Source organism: Apium graveolens, chromosome 8 (genome assembly GCF_009905375.1).
Source record: "Apium graveolens cultivar Ventura chromosome 8, ASM990537v1, whole genome shotgun sequence".
Lineage (NCBI taxonomy): Eukaryota > Viridiplantae > Streptophyta > Magnoliopsida > Apiales > Apiaceae > Apium > Apium graveolens.
In genome coordinates, this window is record NC_133654.1 from 142,360,320 (window position 1) to 142,382,106 (window position 21,787).

The 21,787-nt window shown below is 37.4% G+C and overlaps 1 protein-coding gene across 1 annotated transcript in view; it reads right to left on the reverse strand.

Moving 5' to 3' along the window:
* Positions 1-21,787, reverse strand: part of LOC141680042 (uncharacterized) — a 91,189-nt gene that overhangs the window by 12,929 nt on the left and 56,473 nt on the right. The window contains exons 2-6 of the mRNA XM_074486373.1: positions 15,521-15,609; positions 15,209-15,295; positions 15,049-15,109; positions 14,479-14,630; positions 13,623-13,636 (exon numbers count right to left, since the gene is read on the reverse strand). Coding sequence (XP_074342474.1) covers positions 13,623-13,636; positions 14,479-14,630; positions 15,049-15,109; positions 15,209-15,295; positions 15,521-15,609 — 403 coding nt within the window. The remainder of the gene's footprint in view (positions 1-13,622; positions 13,637-14,478; positions 14,631-15,048; positions 15,110-15,208; positions 15,296-15,520; positions 15,610-21,787) is intronic.

Sequence of the window (21,787 nt, forward strand, 5' to 3'; positions counted from 1 at the left end):
CACAGCTTTAACCATCATCATTGTATTCTTTTGGCACAAGCGCCTATAATTATCCTCTTACCTTTAAAGTGTTGGCCACCTCTTTGGCCTTTCCTGATAGTAAAATTTCCTTACAGTCAATGTCATTTTAACCACCTCCAAATAATTTTCTACCTCATTTCAATCACAGCTTATGTGAAGATGTTTTCCTTAAAATCTGATAAGTAAAAAAAATATCACCATTTTTCCATAAGTTATTGCCTCAGTCTTTAGAGGTTAATCACTGTCACGACTGACTCTCAATCATACTTAGAACATCTTTTATCTTAAGTCCTAATTGCCCTGAACAATTTCGACCATTACTGGTTCGATCCATACTTTCTCGTGGTTTAACACGTGCCCCACTTGGCATCATTATAATTATGTCATATTTACTTTATTAACATTTTTATTCTTGAGAATTTCGAATATTTCCTTTCTCCTTGTAAACCCTCTAAGGTTATCCTTCAATCGTTCCTCCTGTATTCCCTATATACAGGGCATATCAAAATACCATTTACTAATACTAGAACCATTATCTATATACTTCTGAAAAATTTCTCCACTGATCCTTAAAGGTTATTATTACCTTAATCCTTTCCAATTCATACTGTCAAAACTCATACTATCCCTATTAAGGGTGAAATGCCAACCTTTATGCATTCCCCTAGGATTCGTTTTAAGTTACCGATATTCTATCCTTAATTCCACCTTTAAAAAGGTACAAGCATCCTTCCATGGATAAAAAAAGTCATATATCCCTGATAAGGGTATCTTATTCAATCATTTCCACCTCGATAGTCTATACCGAATTTCACAATAGCATCTTTATTCAAGTTAAGGTCAATCCACATGGCCTCCAAAAGATACAAATGGTTATCCGCTTTTCTTTCCTGATTTGGTAATGATCACATGGATGATCTGGAAGATATTGGTCGTGTTCAACGTGAACTTCTTCTTAATAAATCCTTATTTACTTTTGTTGTTAATCTCAACAGTCATCTCAATGTTGGGATATCTTTTATACCTGGCGTCTCCCTTCCTGGGTATCAAGCCACCGGTCTTACACTTCACATTCTTGAAGGTCACTTCCTTCATCCAATTTTCCTAATTTCTTACTTCCTTGTCTCCTCAGTCTATCCGCGTCTCAATATTTATCCTTCGAACTATCTCAAGGTTTCCTCAAATCCTCCCAACTTACAGGGGATAAAATATATTTATCTCTTATGCCTTCAACCATCAATTTAACTCATGGTGAATCACCCTCATCCTGAAGATTACATACTTTTCTATTTCTATTGCTACGAGTCTTTAGGGTTTCCTCATACCCAACTTCCTTATCATTCCTCAAACTCTATTGCCTTTATATTCCTTTCCACTTCACTTTCTTTTTATTTTCCTTTCTCTTATCATTATTTCATGAATCAACACAACATAAACATTGATTTCAAATATCCCGTCATTCTGGATTCGTGTCCTCAGAACGAATCTTGATAACTTTTATAACTTAGATTCATAATTCATCATACTCATCCGCTTTTGTTCTAGCTCCAAAGCTTTTACACTACCTCCATAACCTTGGGAAGTACTTTCCCGAAAATAATTGTCTGAACTTAAATCAGTTTATTATAATCTCTTGCTCCGTGCCTTCCTTGGCCTTTCACCAGCCGGTGGCCTCTCTCTTAGGAGGGTAAGTGACAAAAGGTGGCCTCTCTCTTAGGAGGGTAAGTGACAAAAATAGTCTTTTGTGATTCGTCAATCATTTAGAATCTCAAATGATTCATGTATTTCCTTTAGCCAGGCTCTTGCCTCGACCGGGTCAGCTTGTTCCTTGGAACTCTGAGAGCTTAGCGACTTAAAGGTCCTGAAAGAATTTCTCACCGCATTGTTTCCTCAGGGTGGTGGTTGGGGATAATAGTCTAAGTTCTGTCTAGACTGGTCCATAAATTGTCGTATAGGAGTACCATCTCGGGTCTCCTTTCCTTACTCGACTTTCTGTTTCCTTAGTATGAAATGTTTCAACCTTCTCCCATAATCGGGGTTATCTTATACATTAAAAACCTTGTTTTCCACTCTATTATGTTATGGGTTCTTTCTTTCTTGATGGCAACCTCCCTGACTATCACATTCAGGGTTTTCCCTAAATCTTATTCCTCAAACTATGGCTCTCATCTAAGTTCTCATCCTTAAGCTCTTGAACTTTTGGAACCCAATTTCTGTAGGAACACCTCACTATCCCCTTATCATCTTTCTCGGTGTGGATCTCTTCTCCAGTCATTGACTCTCTGCCTTCATTCATCACTTTTTCTGACGCAATATGTTCTTTTCCAAAAATTCGGTCTGTATTGCAATCTCAAACAGCTTTTCGGTACCGGCTCCAGTTACCTTCACTTCTATTTCCATTTTCTCAAAATCTCTTATAAACTATCCCAAAGACGTTATCATATTGGGTCTCTCCTTTTTACTAAGGTCATCAGCCACCACATTGGCTTTCCCCGAATGATAAAGAATCTCCCAATCATAATTCTTGATTAGCTCTAACCGCCTCCTCTGGCGTATGTTGAGCTCTTTCTACGTAAAAATGTACTAGAGCTCCTATAGTTTGTGTAAATCTTGCACTTCTCTCCATACAAGTAGTGCCTCCAATCTTTAGGGAAAAACTATTGCCACGAGCCCAAGCTCATGGGTGGGGATATCGAATTTTATATTCCCTTAATTGTCTTGACGCGTACGCGATTACCTTGCTGTGCTGTATATGAAGCACCCTAATTCCTTATGTGAAGCGTCACTACACATCACAAAATCTCATTTTCCATCCGGCAACGCCAACATAGGGAACGTCACCAACCTTTGCTTCGGTTCTTAAAAGTTGTTCTCGCATTTCTCTGTCCATTCAAACTTCTCAGTCTTACGAGTAAGCCGCGTTAAAGGGGCTACTATCTGTACAAACTTGAACGAACCTCCGGTAGTGACCGGCCAATCCTACCTCTGGTAGTTTCCCTAACCATGGTCATCAATTCCTCAGTGGTCCTTTATTCATTCTTCTTAGGATCCTCCACGGGATCCTCCTCAGCAACAATCCCTTCTAGGACAACATCCTCAACCGCTACATCCTCAATATGAACATCATCCGGTCCTGCGTTAGGACGCTCTATCGGATCCACAATCCGATCTCCAATTAGTAATAAAACATCATCGCGTTGTTGCTCCTCAACCTCAGGGTTCGGAGTCCCGCTACCATATACGATAACGAACTACTCTTCTATCACGATATTTATAAGGGTTCCCATAAGGGTTTTAACTGTCAGTACTACGTTAGGTAGCCCGACTATGAACTTGGCAAGAGTTCTTATTATCTTAGTTATTATCTTAACGTCACATCATCTCTGAGGTTTATAACGCTTAGCTCTGATACCACTTCTGTAACACCCCCAAATCCGGGGTCGGGGATCCGGGTTGTCACGAGTTCCATTTCCCTTAATAACACCCAATCTTAATAATTAATCAACTACTCTGTACTGTGACCCCACAATAAACACACACACCACACGTTATAGTCTCAGAGATGAACATCCAAAAATAATCACAGGTCACTTTATTCCACAATTATCTGCCAATACACCTTAAAAGGTTTTCTGAATAAATTTACATTTCTTTGCCATTATTACAATTCATAGTTATACATAAGTCTGGTACATCATAAGTTGAAAACCTAGCCTATTGGTAGTTCCTACCTCAGCTACAACGACATCCACGCCTACAGGAAACTGCAGAATGTTTCCTATCTGCCTGCGAATTGGGAGCTTAGTCCTGTTCATCTTTTTTATCTGTTATTGTGTGATGAAAGAAGAAAGCAAGGGTGAGCAGCAAGCCCACCAAAATAATATGTATAATGATTAACAATATGAGCCTTCTCATAGTACTCATGAAAGTCTTGGTCAAAAGAAATGAACCAAGTTTGATATCTTAATGCGATGAAGTCGCCAAATATTCAGTATATATACATACATACTTTTTAAAATATTGGAAGTCCTCTTCCATGCATAATATACACAGAGTTCCAGTGTATAACTGTATAAAAATATCGTTGCAAGGTGATCTCATATATCTAACCTTGTCTCAACATTTTTCTGAAAATCTTTGTCATTCATAAGACAATTATTAACTAGATATAAGTTTAAAAGATGAAGTTACCAAATACTTCCCTACACTTATATCATTTATAAAGCTACTTGAACTGCCATTGTTCAAAGTATAATGAGCTTTCAACAGTTCATCACATAGATGAGACTACAAGACAAGATTTGAATAGATTAAATCTTCAAAATATTATTAAAGGAAATGAAGTTATGATATACTTCATTAAATTCTGATATATATAGATATATCCACATATACATCTTCCTTTCTACATTTCCTGAAAACCTCTGTCATGTGAAGTATGAACAGAATTGCAATATCCAATAAATTTGGAAAGGAAAAGAATTTGGCATAAACCAGATATCTTGCTGATCAGGCAAAGATACCCATAAGTAACCTTTTCTACTAGTAGATGGACGAATTCCCCACTGGTCATCACCCTGGTCGTAATAGGACCTTATGCTGGACTGCCACTCAGCCACTTATGCATTTGATGGACTCCCACTGAGCCACTTACACTATCATGGATGCCCACTGAGCCCATGTTGCTTATGCCGACTCAATAGATGGACTTACTTCCCGAACGTTGGGTAAGTAATCAATTCATTTACCAAAACTGCAACCGTGTTGCGAATATAAAATACACCACAGAGCCGGATCCCTCAGGTTTTGAGCGAGTATTTAAATCCCCTTAAAAAGGAAGATCTTAAATATAAAAATGAGTTTTGGGATCCGCTCTAACTTTTAAAAATCATTTTGAAGACTCGAAACACTTTAAAGAGTGTTTGGAGTAAAGCTGATTTAATAAAGTAAATCAGTCCCCAGAATATTTAGAAAATGTCTGAATATTATTATTTAAATAATATTCCCATAAAGAATAATCTTTATAAAAATAATTGAAGTAGAAGTATTAAAACTTATACTTGAAACGAGTATTAAATAACCAAAGATATACTTATATGAAAGTACTATCTTTATTTGAATAATCGAAAATAAGTTTGATTATTGACACCTTATTCTTTAATAAAATAAAGAATATATCTCAGCAAATAATCGGAGTCATAGATCCTCAAATGAATATTCAAATAATATTCATTAAATAATATAAACTGAGCTTCGTCAAAAAAAAAAATAAAATAATATAAACTGAGTCATAAGCCCTCGAATGAATATTCAAATAATATTCAATAAATAATATAAAAGAGTCATAAGCCCTCGAATGAATATTCAAATAATATTCAATAAATAATATAAAAGAGTCATAAGCCCTCGAATGAATATTCAAAATAATATTCATTTAATATAAAGGAGTCATAAGCCTTCGAATAATATTCGAAATAATATTCAATAATAAAATAAAGTTAAAGTTATCGAATAAACCTTATTCGATTAATAGTTTTGAAAACTATGACCATATATATATATAAGTATATATATATATATATTTATATCCATATATACAAAATCTACTCGGGATCCTCGACTCCCGGTTTTAGAAAATATTTTCACCTTTGGGTCCCTATACTAAGGGTATATGTAAATTACCGCTATCCTCTAGCATAGGTATTATCAACTGAATCAACAGATATATATGGAAAGAATACGAAACAGGCATGCATATATATATATACCATAGCAGCATGCTTCAATATATTGCGACATTTGCTAATTAACCAACATGCATCTATCACAAGATAATGTAAATACATATATACATCACAACAACAGTTATAACGGTTAGAAAACTTGCCTGAGCGACTTGGGGTGATAAAAGGCTCGGGACGAGTCTGGTAACCTATAAACAACAGGTAAGTTGGAATTAAACCAAAGTCACTTGTAAATCTATACTTTAACTAACTTAGACTCTAGCGCTTGTTTTGCGCTTACTGACTCGCTTAAGTCACTCGGGTACCCTCGGCTCCACCATTTTTAATAATTTAACCTTTACGAGTTTTAAGGCGATTCCTTCGCGAGTGTCTTACCAACTGCCTAACACACTTACCATAAATGTTTCATACATTAATTAACCCATTTTGGTCTTTAACCTATGTTTCAAAGTAAGGCGAGGGGAAAAGTTTCGTTCGCGAAATGCCGTTACATGAATTGGCCGTTTCTCCTAAACCGTGCATCGGAATTGAACGAACTACATATCAAAACGAAGCTCGTAACATGAGCTATCTAAACATGGCAATAGTCATAATCTAGCAGGGGGTTCTCGGGTCCTAATGTTATGCACAAAAACAGTCTAAAGAAAATCGGACGTTACGACGACTATGTTTACGCGATTTCCCAATTTTAAACCATTCAAAACCAACCCAATTCAACCTCAAATCCAACATACAACCCACCTCCATCCTTATCACATCATAACAACCCCAACCAATTCAATTTTAACATTCATACTTATGCCTAAGCTTAACTTTAACCATACTTAAGTTCTTTTAATCAAAACAACAACATTTACCATTCCATTTCAATTCCATTTCAATCCCAAACTCTAAATCACCAACATCAAGCTACAATATCACCCTACTAATCAAAATCATCTTATAATACATAGGAATCTAGGGTTTGGAGATGATATACCTTCCTTGAAGTGGTGGGAGGAGCTAGGAAGCCTTAAGAAGCTTTGAGAAGTCTTAGGAATGCTTGGATCATCAAGGAAATCAAGAAAAATTTCAAGTTAAAAACTTGAAAACACTATTCATTGTCTTCTTCTTTGATTAAATGAAGAAGATTGAGAAGGAATTGATGGCTTAAACTCATGATATAGCCCTAACTAAGCATGAGGATGATTAGGGAATTATCTTACCAATTTAGGAGGCTTGGATCTTGAGTTTTGAAATTCCTTGCCTTTGGAATAGTAAAAAGCCGAGAGTATGAAGAACAATGCCTTGGTTTCTTTTTGATTTTGATGAAAAATGATTTGCTTGGCTTAGTTGGTTTGATTTTTGTGTTTGTTTTAGTTAATTACCTAGTTGCCCTTGATTTTGTGTGGTTAAAAAGCCACCACATCTCCTTCCTTCCCATGTCATGCCTATATCATATTGTGATGTCATCCTTCCCTCTTTGTCCTCCTCTCATTGGTTGGGTGACATCACTCTCTCTAATCCCTTTGATTAACTTCCTAATTGTTTGCCTAATGACCGCTGATCTGTTATACGGTTCGCTTAACTTTCGTTCTCGTTTATCGTTTGAAGGATCATACCCGAGATCTTATTACTTAGGTTCCCTTAACCTTTCTCAATACATTATATTCCTTTTTTTATGATCCTCTATTATAATCCTTTAATTTAAATCCTTTTTATCCTGTTACCTTATACTCAATTCTCTCCGTATCTAGTGTATTTCCGGGAAAATCAAAGTGTTCGGATTTGGATTCTGACGATCTTTACATACACTTATATCCCATATAAAGTACTAATAAAATCTCAGAATATCCATATCAGAACCCCTACATAGTGTGGCATGAAAAGTTTTCTCATTCAGCAAAAACACTATTCATAAGGGTTTCAAAAATTTCCCAAAAATTGGGGTTATTACACCCAGCGTATCTCCGTGGGGTGTACCGGTATTATTTTACAAAAAGAAAGATGGAAGCATGAGACTGTGCATCGACTATAGGGAGCTCAACAAGTTGACAATCAAGAATAAGTATCCGTTACCCAAAATTGATGATTTGTTTGACCAATTGAAGGATGCCAAGTATTTATCCAAGATCGATTTAAGATCGGGATATCATCAACTGAAGATCAAACCAGAAGATATACCAAAGACAGCTTTCAGAACAAGGTATGGACATTACGAGTTTTTAGTGATGTCTTTTGGATTGACCAACGCCCCAGCAGCGTTTATGGACCTGATGAACAGAATTTTCAAGGAATATTTGGACAAGTTCGTTATAGTATTTATAGACGATATTTTAATCTATTCAAAGACGGAGGAGGATCATGCAGAACATTTAAGGACAATTTTGGAGATTTTAAGGAAAAAGAAGTTATATGCTAAATTGTCGAAGTGTGAGTTTTGGATACAAGAAGTTCAGTTCTTAGGACACATAGTCAGTAACGAAAGGATCAAAGTGGATCCGGCAAAGATCGAAGCAATTACGAATTGGGAGAGACCGAGAACACCCACTGAGGTAAGAAGTTTCTTGGAATTGGCAGGATATTATCGACGATTCGTTCAGAATTTCTCAAGGATTGCCACACCAATAACAAAGCTTACACGAAAGAATGAAAAGTTTATATGGAATGACAAGTACGAAGAAAGTTTTCAGGAATTGAAGCGGAGATTAATCACAACACCTGTGTTGTCACTTCCAGACGATCAAGGGAATTTCGTAATTTATAGCGATGCTTCCTACAAAGGATTAGGATGTGTTCTTATGCAGCACGACAAGGTGATTGCGTATGCGTCAAGGCAATTGAAACCACACGAACAAAAGTATCCAACTCATGACTTGGAGCTAGCAGCTATAGTTTTTGCTTTGAAGATTTGGAGACATTATTTGTATGGAGAAAAGTGTGAGATTTTCACGGATCATAAAAGTTTGAAATATATATTTACCCAGAAGGAACTTAATATGAGGCAAAGGAGATGGTTAGAATTAATCAAGGATTATGATTGCTCGATTAATTATCATCCCGGTAAGGCAAACGTGGTGGCAGACGCATTAAGCCGGAAGGAAAAGTTAAATGAGTTATCAGGACCTGAAGATATATATAAGGAATTTCAGAAATTGGAATTGGAAATTAGAGTTTGTGAACCTAAGGAAGCGAAAGTGTACAGTATGACTTTCCAGCCGGAGTTGTTGGAGAAAATAAAGAAATGTCAGAAAGATGTAATTGATCAAGATATAAATCGTTTGGTAGGTGAAGAATTATGCACGCAGAAGGATGATCAAGGCATTTTGAGATTTTCATCTAGAATCTGGATTCCACCAGTGACGGAGTTAAAGAATGAAATTTTACAAGAAGCACATAGTTCAAGATATTCCATCCATCCAGGGAGTACCAAAATGTACAGAGATTTAAAGAAGAATTATTGGTGGCCAGATATGAAGAGAGAAATTGCGGAATGGGTTAGTAAATGTTATACCTGTCAGAGAGTTAAAGCAGAGCATCAAAGACCAAGCAGATTGCTACAGCCATTGGAGATTCCAGAGTGGAAGTGGGAACATATTACCATGGATTTCATAGTTGGATTACCAAGGACAAGGGCTAATCATGATGCCAAAGTGAAAGAACGATCCAGACAATCGAGGATATGTTACGTGTTTGTGCGATTGATTTCAAAGGAAGTTGGGACGAACATTTACCTCTGGTAGAGTTTGCTTACAACAACAGTTATCATGCCAGCATTGGAATGCCACCCTATGAAGCCCTTTATGGACGCAAATGTAGATCTCCAATATATTGGGACGAAGTAGGAGAACGCAAGATACTTGGACCTGAACTGGTACAGCAGACAAAGGAAGTTGTTGAACTTATCCAGAAAAGATTAATAGCCGCTCAAAATCGTCAGAGGAAATATGCAGACCAATCAAGGAAAGACATGGAATTTGAAGAAGGAAGCTTGGTACTACTGAAAGTATCACCATGGAAAGGACTAACGAGGTTTGGAAAGAAAGGGAAGCTAAGCCCAAGATATGTCGGACCTTTTGAGATCCTAAAGCGCGTTGGCAAAGTAGCTTACGAATTGGCGTTACCTCCGCACATGGAGGACATTCACAATGTTTTCATGTATCGATGCTCAAGAAATATAATCCAGACTCCAGGCATGTAATAGAATATGAGCCAATAGAGCTTCAGGAAGATTTATCATATGTAGAGAGTCCGATAGAGATTCTAGAGGCAAGAAAGAAAGTATTGAGAAATAAAGTGGTAAAGTTAGTAAGAGTATTGTGGAGAAACCCAAAGGTTGAAGAGTCAACCTGGGAGTTAGAAAGTGATATGAGAGAAAAGTACCCTCATTTGTTTTCTTAGAGATTCTGAGGACAAAATCCTTTTAAGGGGGAAAGATGTAATATCCGGGATATATCGTGTAATTATTTTTGCTATTATATAATTATTATGTGTGTTCAGTATCTATTCTGTGAGTTAATTGTTAAGTGTTATCTCTACTTGAATATTCAAAAATAATATTAATTGAGTATTTTAATTTTTATATGTCCAAAATAAAATATAGATAATTGTCATATCTTCCTAATTATTTTTATTTTGGTTTATGGATTTATAAGAATCATATGAAATTTCTAAAATATTTTTCCGGGTAATTAAAATCTATTTTATAAAAACGGGAACCAACCGACGTCAACCGTTGTTACGTTTTTGGAACCCGAAACTCGTTCGAGAACTCCTTCCTAACCTAATTGTAATATTTCGAGCATATTCCATGTTTCGACTTTTTCGATCCGGCTTACGGTTTGTCCTGCGCGGGTCCCGGCGCAACATTTTCGATACAATATTCGTTTCGGTAAATCAATAAAACCCGTATTTTCGATAAACGGGAGCTTTTTATTAAACTATCCCAATTATCACATCGTAATACGTGTAACCAGGCGCTGAGACCAAGACCGCAGTACAAATTATACTAATATGGATAATTATCCCGAAAACCGATACCGTTTGGATCAGTTTTTATAAATAAACATACCGTTTTATATCCGGAATGATCCAACGGGATACAAATTTTCCATAATTATAAATAGCCTTTTACCGTATTTTATTTCGTATGAAAATCATTTGCAGATAGTTAATTATATAATTTTCAGAGAAAAGCCCTAATTTCTTAAAACTGTTCTAAGAATCAAACAGCAAAACGAAGGCGTTACCGATCTCTGTTTTTAAAGCTTGAGTAACCAAAACGAAGGATTTGAGGTGTTCTATCAGATTCTGAGCTTTGTTTCACTGCAGAAATCAAGGTTATTTTTCTAAAAATTTATTTATTTTCGAATTTATTTTATTAAAAATATGAATTTTGTTCGGATGATTGTTTGTATGATTTGATGATTGCATGTTGTAGAGCTTGTTTTCCTGATGATTTTCATATGTCATACGTCTGATTTGGAGTTCAATAACATGCTCAAAAGTGGGTTTAATTTTCGAATTTCAAAATTAGGGTTTATAACCCGTATGAATGTTTTCAATGGAAATTTGGGGGTTTTGATTCAAGGGTTATTAACTGTTGATTTATAGTGGGTTGTGTTCCTTATAAAATTTGCAATCGATTGATATATAGCTCGTTAACAGAGGATGCTTGAATCGAAGGGAGTTGTGTTTTAAAGATTTGCGATGTTCGCTGGAAACCGGCGATGTTCTTTGCCAATTTCCGGCCAGAACAGGGATGATTAGAATGTTTTGAATGCATGAACAAGTTCCTGGTGTTGTGTAGTGTTGATCTGGAGGTGTTGGTGGGGTGAGGACGCCGGGATCGTCTTCTCCGGCCACCCCCGATTTTTCGGCGACTGAAACTGCAAAATTGCAGTTTAGTCCCTGTATTTTTGAAGATGGTGAAGTTTAGTCCCTATAGTTTGCAAAGTTTTCAAAAATAGGATTCCTGTTTATAAAATGTTTAAAAATCATATTTCCTATTTATTTTTATTATAAAAATTCATTTTTAATTTCTGAAAATTCTGAAAATTATTATTTTAATTCCGAAAATTATTTTTAATTCACAAATAAATCTGAATTAATTAGTTAATTAATTTTAGTTAATTTATAATTGATTAATTGGTTAATTAATTCGAAAATTAATTGATTAATTGATTTAATTAATTATTAATTGATTTTAATTAGTTATTTAATTAGATTTAATTATTTAAAAATGATTTAAAAATTCTGAAAAATAGTTTCGAGCTTTAAAATATTATTCTAAATTATTTCCAAGGCTCGATAATTATTCTAAAATTATTTCGGAGCCAGAATGGGCCAACCGAACCCTGTTTATTAACCCGAAATTGATCCAACGACCCGTTTTAATTTCGAAAAATGTTTTAAAAACCATTTTAAATACCCGAAAGCATATTTATGACCCGAGACTTCTTTATAGATGATATGTCATTGATTACGTGATGTATTATGTGTTATACGTGACCTGTTGTTTGACTATCGGTCTATATATTCGGTGTTTACTTGGTTATTGCATAGATTTCAATCCGTTAATCGGATTTGGGTAAAACGAAGGGTAGATAGAAGTATGTGTTGAATAGAATCCTGTGAGTTGATGATTGATAGATGCTTATGATATGTGAGCAGAAGAGGCAAGGCGTAGGAAAGGGAAACAGGTAGTTGAGGAGTAAGACGATTGTGATTGAAAGCAAGTGCAGGATAGTAAGCTAATATCAGGCAAGTGTTCTGAACTCTCTCGAGATATTGTAATTTTTGACAGTCTTGTTGACATTGCAAGTGCTTTGAAGCACGGAAACCTAAATCCTGATTTCAGTTATTGTTCTTGAGCTATGAACCATATTCTTTCTAATCCATTGATTATTGTATACCCAAACAAGAACCATAAATCTACGATACTACTCCACAAATACATACAAACTAAATACCAGACACTGAACTGAATTATTATATACTCAATCCATGATATCTTATGCTTTGAAAGACCAAATCCTTGAAACCCTGAAATGTTGTTTCCTTTGTTATCCAATTCTTTCATTACCCAGCATTCAAGCTTTAAAAGTACCTTGTTGATCCTTACAAGGATTTAAACCCTTTCATTGTTAAACATTTATTGTTGTTAATGATTTCGGTTATTGTTTATTATTGCATATTCTGTTATTATGTTAGAATTGGATTGTTTTTATAAAATTGTGGACCAGATTCGTGGTCAGACCATATAATGGTCAAGTTAGGCCAATGTGTGCCTTGGATCTAGTAGTTAGAGCAATGCTGTGTGCCTTGCTCGGGGTTAGTGCGTGACTGATCAGCAGCCTAACCTTGGTTTTTAAATTAAAAGTATAATATCCAATTCTAAATCATAATCCATTGTTCACTTGATATCATAAACATATTCACCTGATGATCATTATTCTCAGTTTTGTCATTGTGACTTGCTGAGCTAGTTAGCTCATTTGTGCAATGTTGTTTATATTCTTTCCAGTTAAAAAGGAACCAGTTGGTAAAGAGGATCCCCAGTCCAGCGCGAGAGCTAGGGGTTCAGGTTGAGAAAGCTGAGCTAGTAGGCTTCTTTTGGAATAATTTAAGTTTTTAAAAGTTTGTAATAATATTTAATACTCAGTTTAAATTTGAAATAGTTGGGATTTGAACGGTTTGTAATATATAGTGTGTTTGGCTTGTGTGCATACTTTAACCTGTTGCGGTCCGTGGTGATTGGTAAGTAGGGTCATTGCATATATTATTATTATCTTTATTATTTTTATAAGCAGGTTATAATTAAGGTGTTTGTGTGGACCCCAAACTTCTGACCCGGGTTTGGAGGGCGCCACAGCTGTTACTACATTCTCACCCTACAGTACAACTAAAAATTCATACTGTAATTTGTTGAATAAAAATTCTAACGTTGCTAGCAACTAAACAGATGTCTAATTTCTTTCATACACACACTCAAATAATTCACATACTCTTGCCTTGCTCCCCCACACATCCATAATCTTGTTCTTTTATTGGAGTTGCATGTCCCGGTACATTAACAATGCAAATAATATCAAATAGCTTATGCTTGTATGTGTTCAAGAAATCAAATTATAACCACGTTGAATATTAAATGTAGTACCTGTCGAAACCACTCAGGTTGGCTATTGCCATGTCGTCTAAGCCAATTTCTGAATGCCAGGACCAAACAATCAGCTTGTGTGGGTGTAAAAGTAATATTTGTGTACTCCTTGTTGACATCAGTAAAACCTTCCATTGACTTTGAAAGGAACACCTTCTCTTAACCCTGAAGCACAATCATGTCCCCATCGTATACTTTGTTTGATGTCCAGTGTTCATGCCATCCAGGAATTACATGTTCAATGGGAAAATTATTAAAGCGATGGTGATCACTGAACATAACTTTTACTACCTGTAAATTTTCTTCATTCTTTTGAGAATAAAGTATGATGCATAATAGGACAGAGATCTGATATTAAAATAATTCCACTATAAAACAAAGCCCAAATAGTCAAGTGATTTCACTTCCCTAGATTTTTCAACTTGTACTACGTGGCTGGATAGATTTGGATAAATATATTTACCAGCTGACTGATTGCTAAAAGTTTGAGAAATAACATATTATGTATTTCTTCATTGGATGTAAAAGGCGTACAAAAGTAAATAATAACAGTAAACTAGATAATAAGAAGATTACCCCAAACACCACCCTTCTCATGCGACCATTAAATTTGATATGTACATCCACTGTTCCTGACAGCGCGATGATGCTGGACACATCAACAACAAGGACTTCACCTACCTCAAGACTTTTCCGCACAAGTAAAACCAGACAAAGAGGGAATAAAACTCTTGAAAATACACGAAGAGTTCTAGATAAACCAATTAGAACATAAATCAGAGTTGTGTACACTACTCAAAAATTACAGGGGGCGGAGATCTGATGCTTGTGGGAAATGATTGCAATTATTTTTACAAAATATTTTTATTCCTCAAGAAAAATATTAAATGCGGCAGTTCAATAAAGTCACAACCTCTTGATCTTTCTAAGTTATTGCAAACGAGAAAGGTAAATACTGAAATATTCAAAACTTAGTTGTTACTTCAGGCAAGATAATGGGAAACCTAGAATCCCATGCCACTTCAAATCTAAGCTATGTCTTTTATATATAACAGGCCCTAACAACAATTTTTCTCCTTTTTAGACCGCTAAAAAAGCCTTCATCTGGACTCATTCTAAATATTATTGGTAAATCAGAAACCATACCAGATCCACCACGAACTATGAATGCAAGCCCTTGGCCAGATAATTTTTGTCTCAGGAATCCCTATAATTATCAGATAATTATCTTCTGGACCAAGAGTGTCAAGAAAAACTTCAAGGAATGATAGTTCAACTTTTTAAGACACACAGTCAACCATCTTACCTCTATACCAGGTACAACATTACGTGCCCTTTGATCAACTCCATTGTTGACTTTCACATCATTGATGGAGCATAGAAATGGATCTGGCTACAAAACATATCATCAATTTACATAGACGTTAAGTTAAACTATATACTCTCTTTCAGATAAAACTTTTATAAGAATTTGTAAGATATTATAATATATGAAAAAAAGTTTAGGACATAATCATCAAAATATGCAGTATCAATATAAAGAAACAGATTGTGTGAAACAATTTAACCTGCCCGTGCCATCCAAGACTAGCACTTTCTAATCTGTCAAAGCAGTAACCTGAGCATCCAAACTCTCGCCATATACCCTCTTTGAATACTCACTTTGAAATTCATTTTCCAGAAAGGAAAATCCGACATCAAAAGATCCTGCAAAGGATTCAATCACAATTCAAAGTAGTTGCAGAAAAATTAAGGGATAAACAATACGATTGATCAAAAATAGTACAAGTATAAGGAAGTCACTACCTAAAAATTACCATGTCCTAAAAAAAAGCTAATCTCTGCCCTAAAAAAAAGCTAATTATGCCCTAAAAGACTATCAAGAAATTGCATCAGGACTTGGGATCAGGGACCGACCACAATGAATTTCGACCGGGGAAACTCATGATGTGCGGACTTATAAACCAAATCTCAAAATAAAACAAAGAGACAATCACGAAATTAATCAATGTACTAAATAAATCCTAATACACACATAAACAAAGCCTCAACTAATTAACATATCCTCAACTAATTCAAAAATTAGGGTTTTAAATTGAGACCCCTAATTTGAAATTAAATTCTTGAGGTTCTCACCTTTTTAAACCTCTGAAATCGAAACCCCCAAACTGAAATCGAATCTTTGACCTCGAAGCTTTGGTATTTGACCACGAAGCTTGGAGAGAGAAAATTTGGGGGAGATATGCTTGTCGAAATCGAAGATTGTAGATCTTCATCAGCGATGAGTACACTATTCTTGCTTTTCAATCGAGTTCTTGAGTGTTTGGTCGAGAGAGAGAGTAGAGAGTAAAGTTATTTCTTTGATTTTATGATTAATGTTTTGTTGTATTCTATTTTTAATTTATGTTTTTAAGTGTTAAGTTGAAAAGAGGGGGAAATGAAAAAAACTAAGGAAAAAATGAGGGAGTTGAAAGAGGGAATCAAAATTTTAGTAGGGGGAATGGGGAAGGCGCGTTTCAGTAAATTTTAAATTATACTTACAACATCGGTTGGGCTAAAACACCACTGTGTATATTAACAAAAGACATCGGTTAGCTAAAACCGATGTAGAAAACACATGTTACATCGGCTTCAGAAGCAACGGATGTCTAAGAGGCGATGTCTATTCAACTTTTTCTAGTAGTGTAATTTAGATGACGTGGCCTCCGAGATTCCTGACCCCGGATTTTGGGGCGCCACAGAAATGGTATCAGAGCCTTAGGTTATCGAATCTTGGAAACGATAGGATATAAAATATGTAGACGTGAGAGTAATAAAATAATCAATAAGAGCTCAAGTCCAGTTCGTCGTCGGGCAACACGGGTAGTCTTGACAGTTTTACCCTCAAGGGAATTTCGACTCTAAGTTAGTAACACCTTGCCTATTGTGTCAGGTACCAGTGGAGCCTATGAGGGAGGTTGACCCTGTTGAGGATGTTATGGTTCCTGAGCGTGACCCTACTCCCGAGCCAGAGAACCCACCCATTGATGATTTAGATGATGACCCTACGGAGACTGACCTTCCTGTCCCCATAGCTAATGACGTTGAGATGACCCAGGGAGATGGCGTAGGCTGGAGGGATGTAGAGATGTACCCTCACCCGACTATTCGCTCTCCTACCCCACCCCCAGGAATTCAGATCCCTATGCCCTATATTGATGATGATGACGAGGATGGGATATATGCACAGGTCTACGAGGCTTACGACATATCCTCTAGCGACCCAGACTCACCTCTACCACCCCCGGTGACCATACATGTAGCTGTACATGACTGGATGGTGGCTCAGCTTAACGCTGAGATTACTGCGACATCTGCTCGCATTGTGGAGTTATGCCAGGAATTGACAGCTGAGAGCCATCAGACTAGGATACCCAGGGGACTTCAGAGCTGCTTCCCCAGCCATTGCCCGCAGAGAGATTGATGGGATCGAGCTCCATACCGGGTTCAGATGAGGATGACAGCGATTGGAGGATACATCCCGGTAGTTGATGCAGAGCTGATGTTGGCAGGAGCGATGAGGAGGGTGCGTGACCTCACGCGCAGTGACAGTGACTGAGGGACTAGTAACTAGATATGGACCTTGAAGAAGGTTGGGTGACTTGTCACCCATTTTGATAGGATAGCTAGTAGTAGATAGCGTTCCTAGCCCTTCAGGGTACACGGCTTATATATTTGCATTTCAGTATTCAGGACAAGTAATGATGTATTATAATCAGGCATGTATGAACTCAGCTAGTTATTTTGTTCCCCAAGATATAAGTAAGTGACCTTATGAAATATATATCTAAGCAGTTATCAAGAAATTGTTGTCCATATTATTGCACTTTATAAAAACATGCTAGATAAGAAATTACATGCTTACACATGAATAAATTAATCTGTTATAATTACAACTATGTTGATAAATCTTCATTATCAGAACAATGTCACCCCGTAGAAGAGGAACCAGGGCACAGCCCGCAGAATCAGTTAACCAACAACGGAATGATCTGACCCTGTAGTAAATGAAGAAAGTGAAGTGGACCTAGACTATATTGAATATGATGAGGAAGAATATGTAGAAGAAGAGGCCGAGGATACCCATAAGGAAGGGAACCCCATAAATGAATTTATGGAACTGCTAAGAGCAAATATGAACTAATAGCCTATTCCACCACAGCAACATACTGCCCAATAGACTGCAGTTACTGCCTTTAGGGCCTTCAAATCTCTCAAACCCCCAGAGTTTCTAGGACTTGCCGACCCCGTTGAAGCATGGGCCTGGCTCAAAGAGATAGAAAAGTCCTTTGAGATACTAGGTGTTGAGGAACGACACAAGACTATTTTCGCTTCTTACATGCTGAAAGGAGAAGTTAACTACTGGTGGGAGTCCAAACAAAACCTAGAGACTGATGTTGTGATCCCATGGGATAGATTTACCCGACTATTCTTAGACAAGTACTTCCCTAGGTTTATGGAAACCCATATGAATATTAAGTTTCTGGAGTTGAAACAGGTAAGATGACTGTGGCAGAATATGACGCCAAGTTTACTGAGTTATCGAGATTTGTGCCTGAGTTCGTGAATACCGAAGAAAAGAAAGCGCGAAGGTTTCAGCTTGGTCTGAAACATTGGATCCAAAACCGAGTGGCGGTGTTAAAGCTGACAGACTATTTCACCTTAGTGCAGAAAGCCTCGATTGTTGAAGCTGGCAGTGAGCAGAGTGTGAAGGAAAAGGAAAATAGGAAGAGGAAGATAGGAAGCCAAGGGATAGGAACCGGGAACAGGAGCCTTCCAAGCAGGTTCGTCAGGGGAGTGGTGTCCCAACCTGCGCGAGGCCCCGGATTCAGAAAGGCCCCAAGCGAGAGTGTTGGCCAGGGCGGCGGACAATCTAGGGCAACATTTCATAGCCAACCACGTGCCCCAATACCAGAATGTCAGACATGCGGAAAAAGACATCTTGGGATGTGCACCCAGGCAAGAGCCCCTCTGAAATGTTACAGGTGCGACCAACCCGGACACCTTGCCAACAACTGTCCCCAATATAGCAAGACATATTTCCAATATGGGAAAGTAGGAAATATGAGGAAGGATTGCCCGATAATGAAGCCCCCAGTCTCATGTATGAGCACAGATGCATCCAACCGACCCCCAGCTGCTAGGACCTTCAACATGACTGTTCAGGATGCTGTTTGAAATACTGACGTGATAGCAGGTACCCTTTTGTTAAATTCCGAGCATGCAAATGTCCTATTTGATTCGGGAGCAACCAAGTCATTCATATCTCTAGATTTTGCTAAAAAGTTAAAACTTAACACCATACCCTTACGCGAGATATTACAAGTGGAAATAGCAAATAAAGAAATAATTTCTGTAAATCAAGTACACCCTAAGTGCAAGTTGAAATTAGAAGGGAAGGTCTTCGAGGTTGACTTAATCCCATTTGCGTTAGGAGAATTTGATATAATCTTAGGAATGTATTGGTTATCCAGTAACGGAGCGCAAATAGATTGTGAACGGAAGAGAGTAAAGATAAGTGTGCAGAATAAAAAAGAAGTAGTGTTTAAAGGTCAACAACAGAAACAGAAATTTCTGACCATGCTACAAGCAAAAAGATTGTTAAGGAAGGGAAACGAGGCCTATTTGGCTTATGTGATAGATACCAAGAAGAAGGTCCCTAATATACAGGACATACCCGTAGTAAACGAATTCGAGGATGTATTCCCAGAGAACTTACCAGGGTTGCCACCTGACAGGGAACTAGAATTCGCTATAGAAATAGCACCAGGAACGGCACTAGTATACGAGGCCCCATACATGTTAGCCCCAGTTGAGATGAAGGAACTAGCTTCTCAACTGCAAGAGTTATTAGATAATGGAATGATAAGACCCAGTGTGTTGCCATGGGGAGCACCAGTACTGTTCATAAAGAAAAAATATGGCAGCATGAGATTATGCATAGACTCTCGAGAGCTGAATAAGCTGACTATTAAGAATAGGTACCCTCTCCCCAGGATTGATGACCTATTCGACCAACTCAAGGGAGCTGTACATTTTTCCAAAATAGATTTGAGAATAGGATATCACCAGTTAAAAATCAAACTGGAAGATATACCGAAGACTGCTTTTCGCACTAGGTATGGGCACTATGAGTTCTTAGTCATGTCATTTGGGTTAACCAATGCACCCGCAGCCTTTATGGATTAGATGAACAGAGTGTTCAAAAAGTACCTGGATATATGTGTGATAGTTTTTATAGATGATATTCTGATCTACTCATGGACATAGCAAGAACATGCAGAAACATTTGAAATAGTCTTAGAAATCTTGAGGAATGAGAAATTATATGCCAAGTTCTCGAAGTGCGAGTTTTGGTTGAGAGAAGTTCAGTTTTTAGGACATGTGGTGAGTAGCAAAGGAGTTTTAGTTGACCCTGCCAAAATAGAGGCGGTATCCAATTGGGAAAGACCAACTACCCCAACAGAGGTTAGGAGTTTTGTGGGTTTAGCAGGATATTACCGAATATTCGTGCAAGACTTTGCTAAGATAGCCGCTTCACTGACTAGACTTACCCGAAAGACATAATAGTTTGTATGGACAGAGAAATGTGAGGAGAGTTTTCAAGAGCCGAAAAGGAGGCTGGTGTCAGCACCAGTGCTTGCTCTTCCCGATGGAAAGGGAGAGTTTGTGATATACAGCGACACATCGCTTAAAGGATTAGGATGTGTACTGATGCAACACGGAAAAGTTATAGCATATGCCTCTCGACAATTGAAGGAGTATGAGAGTAGATACCCGACGCATGATCTAGAACTAGCAGCCATAGTGTTTGCCCTGAAAATTTGGAGACACTACTTATACGGTGAGAAATGCGAGATCTACACTGACCATAAAAGCCTCAAATATATTTTCACTAAGAAGGAACTGAACATGAGACAGAGGAGATGGTTAGAGTTGATTAAGGACTATGACTGTGAAATTTTGTATCACCCGGGTAAAGCCAATGTGGTGGCTGATGCCCTTAGTAGGAAGGAAATACTCAAGATGATAATGACATTAGAGGAGTTAATTAAAGAATTCGAGAAAATGGAAATCGGCGTGAAAATGACCGGTAAAAGAACGGAAGGATTATTTGAGATTACGCTAGTGCCGAAACTGACTGAAAAGATACGAGTATGTCAGGAAAAGAAGATGAGCGAAGAAAAAGGAACATTGACTGGTGAAGAAGTGAGATGCGAGAAGGACGAGAAAGGGATCATCAGGTATGCGTCTCGGATTTGGATTCCAAATGTGCATGAGTTAAAGGATGAGCTGCTTCACGAAGGGCACAACTCCAGATATTCAATCCACCCAGGAAGTACAAAAATGTACCGTGACCTTAAGGAATATTATTGGTGGCCTAACATGAAGAGAGAAGTAGGAGAGTGGGTCAGCAAGTGCTTGACATGCCAGAGAGTGAAGGCGGAACATCAGCGACCTAGTGCACTATTACGGCCCCTGGAAATTCCGGAATGGAAATGGGAGCATATAGCCATGGATTTTGTGACAGGCTTACCAAGGACAAAGACCGATCACGACGCCATATGGGTTATCACAGATAGATTGACCAAGTCCGCACACTTCCTACCAATCAACGAAAGGTACACCGTAGACAAGTTGATGGATATTTACTTGAAGGAAATTGTAGTGAGACACGGCGTTCCTGTAGCCATAGTGTCAGATAGAGACCCAAGGTTTAATTCTCAATTTTGGAGAAGCTCCCAGGAATGTGTAGGCACCAGACTAAACATGAGTACCGCTTACCACCTCCAGACTGATGGACAAAGAGAAAGGACTATTCAGACCCTAGAAGATATGCTACGAG